A 9,383-nucleotide genomic window follows, 5' to 3' on the forward strand; every position below is an offset into this window, starting at 1 on the left:
ATGGTCTCTCACCGTTTGTACAGAAATTCTTCGGTTGTGCAAACCCAGTTTCATCAGCTGTCCGGTGGCTGGTCTCAGACAATCCCACAGGTGAAGAAGCCGGATGTGGAGGTCTTGGGCTGGCATTGTTGCACGTGGTCTGCGGTTGAGGCCAGTTAGACGTTCTGCCAAATTCTCTAAAACGACGAAAGCAGCTTATGGTAGAAAAATGATGCTTAAATTATCTGGCAACAGCCCTGGTGGACATTCCTGCATTCAGCATGCCAATTGTGCGCTCCCTCAAAACTTGAGACATCTGTGGCAGTGAGTGGTGTGACAAAACTGCACATTTTAGAGTGGCCTTTTATTGTCCACAACACAAGTTGCACCTGTGTAATGATCATGCTGTTTAATCAACTTCTTGATATGCCACACCTGCCAAGTGGATGGATTATCTTTGAAAAGGAGAAATTCTCACTAACAGGGATGTAAACACATTTCTGCACATTTTGGGAGAAATAAGCTTTTTGACCGTATGACCGTTTCAGCTCATGAAATAACACTTTACATGTTGCGTTTATATTTTTGTTCAGTTTATTAGACACACAAACTACACTGTTTATATATCATTCTGTATTAAGCCATTTGACAACTCAAATGATCACAGATTAAAAGAAGTTTGTAGCTTTTATTTTAGTTGCACACAAACTCTAAATACTGTTATACAGTATTAACAGAACGGTACAGGTGTTGATACATTCTGTTTGCAATAGAATTCAAATCATTAGGGATCATGACTATGGGTGTAATCCAAACCTGGGAATCATGTGTGAAAGTCAGACCTCATCAAATCCCATATCGATATCAATGAGAGTTTTGCATCCAATTCCGAGTTTAGACATGCTTGGATCTCAAATTAGGATTCAGGTCCTATATCAGTAGATTCAAAGAAAAAGTTAAGTTGTCACACCACATCCGGTACCATTTCCCAGTAAACGTAACCAAATAAAACTGTCCCACTTCTAAAATTCCTTTACATTATTCTCAGTAACAAATAAAAACACTTCTAAAATCAGTGGAATGATATGAATAAAACACACAGAGGTTCAATCCATCCTTGTGATTGCACCCGTAATGTACTGTGTCCAACCCGTTAACACCATGCCAATTCTTGCCAAACCATTTTATTTGTTTGTCCAACATTTTAGAGGTTAACAGTGTTGGACAGTGCTGTTAGAAAACAAACCCAGTCATTGTTTGGACACACCGGTTTCAGTAAGTCAAACAGTGCATAGATAAAACTGCAATACAATCTCTCCCATCATTACAGTCTGTACACTTTATGTGGACAATATATTCAAAATTGAGTTATGATGCCAGCCAAATAGAGGGATGTCTGAAAAAGTTGGGCCAATTGTGCAGCTGTGGTAATTCTTCACCACAATCATGATTACACTTTAATTGCTAAAGGCAAATGGCTTTTGTTTCGAGGATGGTAAAGCTATAGACAGTGCAAATAATAAAATAAAAGTTCAATTCACTTTCAATACGGTGAAACAACAAACGGCACCACATTCGATTCCCCAGGTAGTGGGGCACTATGGGGGGAAAAAAATCGCTGTTCACTCAAATATCACAACAATTGACAAAAAACAAGGCGAGATGCAGTGCTCCGCACAATAAAGCTAGTCTCCAAAGTAGGCACATCAGCAAATCCACATTGAAAGGATGCGCTGAGAGGGACTCCTTTTGCTGTGCGGGAAGACAAAAACCCATTTGCTAGGGCCCACAAAGAAATGATAGCTACACACATTGGTCCATCTCTAGAAGCCTCCTAAACCTGGAGTATACTGTAGTCTCCAAACCATTCATATCCTCATTATTCCTTAGCCCAGTGTCTTTACGGCAACCACTTCACTAAAGTAACACATATACATGACCAAGTCCAGTGAGCAGGGTTACATTCTTTTCTTGAAAAATGTCTAACGATTGTGCTAAAACAGAGGTAAAAGCGAGATCGAAGAGTTGGAGTCCAAGGTGTACCGCCATACTTATTGGCAGTGCCATTTAGTCAATAGATGCAGGTTTATCCATGTGCTCTTGTAATCAGTTGGTCTTAAGTGTAAAATGAACAATTCACAACTTCTGCATGGAGTCCCTCACTATGACATATTGCTCCTAAATATTGAAAACAAAAGATAAGAAAAGTCACATGCTGCGGGGTTTAGGTTTGTACACAGGGGAGTAAGGAACTATAAAAATTTGGAGGTAGCAAACCTTCGATATATATATATAAAACTACACAAATAAGAATGTTTGTCGCACAAGTCTGTTCATACCTTGAGCTGCATTTGACTGACAAACAACGTTTTGATTCAAATAAATTAAATAAGTGGAGTAGTGCGTGTCCATGATGACACACTTGTTAGTTGGAAATGAGAAAAGAGAACATAGCAGTGACAGCACTTGCATTTCTTCAATACAAGCACAATGCATGTACACTCTGTACAGACAAGTTGCTACATGATATGATATACTCCACTCAAGAGTTTCTATACATGTTTCATACCAGGGAACTGGCAAGGTATGATCCTTGGAGAACCACTTTGATTAAAATACGCACTTGCTAACGGACAATCTTTGTCAGCTAACTACTAGATAAACTGGTCAACAATTTATTTGCCATTTTATTTTCTAGTGATTGAGGCACTGATAGAAGTAGTGATAGTTGTTGCTTTGATCATATTTGTTCCTATATGCTTTCGGTTCATTTTAACTGTGGAGACACTGTAGCCCTCTCACAAATACAAATCACTCACACCAACTTGATTTGCAAATTGCACTTGTGTCAAACATGCACTGGGTTACGTGATTCCAAGAAAATGTTGTAAGTCCAACTAAGGCTATATCATTAACATACAAGAGAAGATTGTCAAATCAAAAAACTTGGCCTACCAGTCAATGAGGACAAACGAACACATACCGTTGATGAGGTTAGGTGTAGCATCAAACATTCCCAAAGAACAAATATTTAACACAGCGGGTGGGTCCGAGAAAATCTGGCATGTCCACAGCTTTATCTGATCTGTATGTACATAGCCTCTTTGACAGACATGCCCAGGTTAATGACACAAACATTCAGAGCAAGCAGACACAGAAGTCTTGAGAAGTAGTAAATCAATTTCCCTTTTGGGTGAGGCAATGGGCTGGTGGACTAACGCTAGGATTTGACTCTGGTACCCCTGGCGATGGGGACTATCTCTCCTCAGTATCCGGTGCGGTGATATCTAGCGGTGGTGTTTCCTCAGATGGGGTGTCCATATCCATGATGGGGTTGACAAAGCACTCGTATTCAGAATCCTCTGCGTTCTCCTCAGCATTTTCCTCGGCGTGCGTGCTCACAAAGTCGTTCTCCCACTCCAGGGCGTTGGAGTCCTCCGAAGCGGAGGCCGGACCACTGGTCGCCTGCTTATCGCCCGGCCGGAGTGCCGCTCGGAGTATGTCCTCCTCCGTTTTAGACCTCTCCCACGCTGTGACCGTCCGGTTCATCCCTGAAGACAAGGACAACGTGATACACCAAACTGCACAGTACAAGCAGTACAACAAGTTCAGGGAATGTAGTGCAAATTCATGGAACGCCACCAACAAAACATCCCAAAGGGGACAATAAGTAAAATAATTAGACAAGCCCCCACCTTCCTCGTCCTCCCACTCCAGGTCCAGTGAGGTTCCGTCATCATTGGTGGAGCGGGTCTTGGTGTTGAAGTCCCAGCTGCTCTCCGTGTTGGGAGTGATCACGTTAGTCTCAGAGGACAGCCCTGATGACACAAAGAAATTACAGGTGGTGTTAAAGAGCAAGAGGTCTCATAATACGCCAGAAGAGGACTGGCCACCCCTCATAGCCTGATTCCTCTCTAGGTTTCTTCCTAGGTTTTTGCCTTTCTAGGGAGTTTTTCCTAGCCACCGTGCTTCTACAGCTGCATTGCTTGCTGTTTGGGGTTTTAGGCTGGGTTTCTGTACAGCACTTTGAGATATCAGCTGATCTAAGAAGAGCTATATAAATAAATTTGATTTGATGATAATGATGCATGAGGATGACCTTTCAAAGATACAGAAAGTCATTTATCTTAAAATATAATTTTTGTATGCACCATTTTTTAAGAGTTTTATCAAATATATAGGCTACAGAAAAGAGTTGTGCTAAAATAGGGGACTCACTGCTGCTCCTGAAGGCTTCCGACGTGGCCTTCACATTCTGTAGGTAGACATCAAAGTCTTCACCGGAGCCATGCCTAGAACAGAATCCAACCAGTGAAGGAGAAACTGTAAACTTGACTCAATTTGACACACAGACCATGAGGTGGTAGACATTTCCGCTTTGTTGATATACTCACTTTTTCAGATGGGCTGCGCCACCTTTGACTTCCGTCTTGCCTTTTGTCCGTTGTGCAAGCTTAGGCTTTGAAAAATAGGAATACCTCAGAAAAACTCTTGATCGAAATGGTAAACAATCATCTCTTGAAAATGTGTTAGTGAAATGCAGCCAATCAACTGTTAAATTGATTAAGGTGGGAGCTGGACAAACACATATGAAACAGCAATGAATTAAAAGGACAAGTTAACATTTTGTGAACAAAATCTAAATTGTTTATGTAAATGTCATGCTATTGTAAATGTCATGTTATAGAAGTGTCAAGACACTAGCAATTTCACTTGGTTTTCGAGAAGCTTGCCCCGCCAGCAAAATAAATCCTCATGCTCGTTTTGCAGTTGCAGGGGCACAGATAAACCAATAACAAAGGCTCCAAAAACACACAAATACATCCTTTTCGAAGGGAATACGCTCTCAGTATAGTATTGCAGGTCTTTAGATGTTGTACACATGAAAGTGTATCATTATAAACTTTGTCCACAACGTTATATTCCATTTTGTTGGACTCAAGCAATACTTTTCCGTGTGTGAATATGCGTAGGCTTTTAAATCACCACAATGGGAACGAAAAAGCAAGTGCATCCTCGCACAAGGAGATGTGTCGCTCGAGTCCAACAAAATGAAATATATGACACAATTAAGTTAGGAATCAAACAATTTCATGTGTACAACATCTAAAGACCTGCATTACTACAGTACACTGAGCGCTTTGCCGTTTCCAAAAGGACGTATATGGGTGCTTTTGGAGCCTTTGTTCATGTTATCAAAAATGTTGATTTTTGTTTTATTTGTATTGTCCTTTAACCAAGAGGAAAGCTGTGGAATGACAAATACAAAAAGAATCACAGCATGGACAAACAAAGGAATGGAAGTAAATGGTTATATCATTTGAGGATAAGAAATGGAGTGTGGACAAATGCCTCAGTTAATTCAGGTAAAAAAGGGAAAGGCAAACCCAATACCGAGTCTGTTTTTTACAGTTCAGATAGTTTGACTTTAAAAAGGACACTTGCCTAGGGGTACGATTTACAAATTCATATAGAGATACATACCATAGGCTACATTACTTTAGATTGACCACCAGTTTATGTGGTATCATGTACTTGAAGGGGTTATCAAGAGAAGTAGGGGTAGAGCCAAGGAAAAGCTGAGTGAGGCGTAAAAAGGTAGTGAAGGGACGACAGGCTCACTTCAATAATGGCCGCCTCACCTCCTTTATCTTTCGATCACGTGCCAGCCTGGCAGCCTCACGCTGGGCAGCATTTCTAGCCTCCTCTTCTAGCCTTAACTTCTCCTCTTGTGCCAATAACTGAGCAGAAACGATGGAACATAAAGAACACAAAATTGAGAACAGAAAACTAAAATTGCAAAACAATTATGCAAAGCAAATAATGGAGAATTAAGATCGGACCAAATTAAAATATAAGCCTGTTATGAGCACTTAGGCTAAGCATCAACTTATCTTAACTATCTAGCAACATGAGAGGCACTGCAAAGCTTATAAACGAGAATTTGGGAGGTGTAATGATTCTGTTGAATTAAACATTCAATTATCAGTAAGCAACAAAAAAAACAAGGTTCTATGTAAAACTACATCTGCATGTATCCATCCCTTTCAGAGGCTCTGGTCTATATACCTTACATAGACGGAGAAGAAACTAGTTGCTTGTGTAAGCCTACCTCTGCTTGCAGCTTCTCGTCTATCAAGGTCTGCTGATTGGAAATTGCAGCATAGCGATGCTCTTTGAGGTGGAGGATCTCATCTTCGCTGATAGGCCTGGTATCAAAATGAAACAAAGATTACCTCAAGCTCACCTTGACTCACCAAGCCCTGATTAACATTATTCTTCTGAAATGCATTTGCCAGTCCCCTGAAACAAATTTTCTAAAACATACCTGGGACAGCTTTGTGGGCTCTCTTCCTGAAATTAGAATAAGACAACTTCAAACCAAAAGTGGGCAAAGAATAATGTGCAATACGACAACACTCATTGTGTCTTCTGTGCATCTTCAGACAATATCACCCTTTGGGATTGTTTCGATCGAACAAATATGGTCTAGATGTTCACACTTACCTCATCACTCTCAACAAGGTTTTCAAACTGTGGAGACAAAATTGCACTGTAAGTATTAGCTAGTTACATCACCTTTCTTCAAACCAAGTGATGAATGATAAAACATGTCATCTTCCAGAAAAATATATGTACCATACCTCTATTGTGTAATGTTCCCCAGCAGTACTACTTCTAAAGTATTTTGACCTGCATGGACAGAAATATGAAAATACTGTCATCCATTTAGGCTGCTTTTGGTCACTGTGACTTTACATGATTGTCATAGCTAGTTCTTTCAACAGAATATATATCAACAACATCAAGCCTACAGTTTAAATCTGTGTACGCGACTAATACACCTTGATTTGTCAACTCAGAATGTGACTTCCCTCTATGGAAGCATGTAATGAGTCTACTGCCTACAAAATGTTTTAGATTTGTTTAAATTAGAATTCAATAAAGCATAATCAAATATTAAAAGGAAATGCATCATGCACTCCCAAAAATGATGCGTGTCGGTATGCCAAGACCCATATGATTTTTTATTTAACCTTTATTTAACTAGGCAAGTCAGTTAAGAACAAATTCTTATTTACAATGACGGCCTAGGAACAGTGGGTTAACTGCCTTGTTCCGGGGCAGAACGACAGATGTATACCTTGTCAGCTCGGGGATTCGATATTGCAACCTTTCTGTTACTGGCCCAACGCTCTAACCACTAGGCAGGGTGAGGAACGCTTCAGTATTGACAATAGAGTCACAAATTGAACAATGAGACAGATATTTCACCGGATGTACTGTAAACTTTACTCTTGACAAAGTTTCCACATTTTTTTAGGAGTGTAAGGGCGAATTTATTTATTGCACACGCGCACTTCACAGGCGTTCCCTAACGGAAATATGCAAATACATGGTATAATGCGCCAATAGGATCTCGCTAGCTCGTGCTTGACTCTGCCCCACTTCATGCTTGTTCTGCCCACTATGACTCATTTGTTCACATTGGAAACGACGGGCTGTAATCGATCTTGGGTTAGTTATAAACATCTTCGGTACAGTATAGTTTCTTAACCTAGTACCCATGATTGCTGAAAAACCTATGATTGCTGAAAAACCTATGATTGCTGAAAAACCTAACTACCTAGTAGAGAAAGGTATTTGACAAGCAACTGTGGCACGTATAAACCCTTGGGCACCGTGGAGGTTATGACGCTGCATTGTAACGTTATTGTATGACAGCCAACCCACTGAATACTTGTGTCTAGCTAGCTAACCTAGGCTGGTCAACGCTAGTTTAAAGGGCGTATCACTTACCCGCCTCCTCGTTTTATCCTGTTCGCTTCTCTTCTGAAGATCCCAGAACAATAAGCCCAACAGTTCCCCATCGCATTCTGTCAAAAATACAACTTCGTTGGGTGATAACTTCCTGGATATTCCGAGAAATTAGATGGATAGCTAGCACAGGCGTTTCATTCCTAAAATCTTCGACCCGTCGCCGCGGACATTAGCTAGCGCTTAAAATTAAAGGGTAACATGACACTCAATGCACAACAGCTCATCGTGATAAGTCTATATTTTTATATACAGAAGCCTGTTGAACATCAAGATTAATCAGAAAAAATGTGGCTAGCAACAGCCGTGGTTTTTTGAAGTCTCATTCAATACTTCCTTTTCCTCGTTCTAGACACGTGACCTATGTTTAGCTACGGAATCTAACCTGGCTCAAACGAAATGTGCGCGCTTCAGATCCAAAAACACAATTGAGACAACAAGAAACTACTAGGCCCACCATTATTTTTGTAAGATCAACAACTTTTGGGTGGCTTTTTCCCCATCCTCTGTAGTTCTTACATAGGACTGGTATAAATGAAAACATAGACAGCATATTATATGTTTTACAACATTACAGTAGCCCACATATATTTTAAAATATTATTTTCTCCATTGACACATTGTTTTCTTGGCGAAATTTGGTAGATTATAATTTCAACACTCAATGATAAACATATGTACAGCGGTAAGCATAAAAAATTGACATCTTTAAAAGTATAGATTGATAGTGGACTTTGAAGTTGCCGCTCAAGGAGATTTTGGGGGGTAAGCCTACCGGTGACCTTCCAAATCTAGTACATGAGAAGCCTGGGCTTCTAAGTTTAGTGCATATACTGCATTCAGAGCCAAGTGAAGGGATGGTGGTAATACCAGTTGTGAAGTTGTAAATAATGTTTTGTTGTTATTGTGGTAATTCCCTTAGTAGGTGACATCAGAGGTCAACATTTGGGAACTCTGGGATGTAGGGCTAATGGTGCTTTTAAGAGAACTGGGCAGTGTTGTAGTACTCAAGTCCGGTTTCGAGACCACATTGAGTGTCTCGGTCTTGGATAAATGTTTACACCGTCTCAGACAACGAGGACTCTTAATTGTTTCCTCGAGACCAGGAGAATAAAAAAACTCATAATTATCATCTCCCATTCAGTCAGAAGATAAAACCGCTTCGCCAGTCCAAATATCCGCACTCCTTTCATGTCACCTTAATTAATATCTTATCACCTATTGAAACCTGGGCTTACTACTTTACTCGTAACATTACTGTCCTTTGCTTTTGTTGAAAAATATCCTCAAACTTTGTTAGAATTTCCTTCATTCGCTGGTAGGGAAGAGTGGGGGGAATTGTTTGAAAGTTGCACGCTCACTATTAGTAAGGGGAGACCGAGGAAAGTTGTAACATATAGCGAGGAAATTTGTAACATATCTTGTCTTATCTAATATAGACCTGTTTGGGTTAGAGCTAATTTGTAGAGTGCAGTGGTGGAAAAAGTACCCAATTGTCGTACTTGAGTAAAAGTAAAGATACTTTAATAGAAAATGACTCAAGTGAAAGTCACCCAGTAAAATACTACTTGAGTAAAAGTCTAAAA

General features: G+C 40.2%; 1 protein-coding gene across 1 annotated transcript; it reads right to left on the reverse strand.

The window, feature by feature from the left end:
• Positions 1–653: 653 nt before the first annotated feature.
• Positions 654–8,154, reverse strand: LOC111967560 (AP-1 complex-associated regulatory protein). The gene is made up of 10 exons (XM_023992664.2): positions 7,780–8,154; positions 6,624–6,672; positions 6,487–6,513; positions 6,308–6,333; positions 6,092–6,188; positions 5,622–5,720; positions 4,374–4,438; positions 4,198–4,271; positions 3,675–3,797; positions 654–3,530 (listed from the first exon to the last, which is right to left on the reverse strand). Exons 1-10 carry the CDS (start codon positions 7,848–7,850, stop codon positions 3,235–3,237), a joined length of 927 nt encoding a protein of 308 aa, XP_023848432.1. The 5' UTR covers positions 7,851–8,154; the 3' UTR covers positions 654–3,234.
• Between the last annotated feature and the right edge of the window lie 1,229 nt (positions 8,155–9,383).

Source organism: Salvelinus sp. IW2-2015, linkage group LG8 (genome assembly GCF_002910315.2).
Source record: "Salvelinus sp. IW2-2015 linkage group LG8, ASM291031v2, whole genome shotgun sequence".
In the NCBI taxonomy this organism is placed as follows: domain Eukaryota; kingdom Metazoa; phylum Chordata; class Actinopteri; order Salmoniformes; family Salmonidae; genus Salvelinus; species Salvelinus sp. IW2-2015.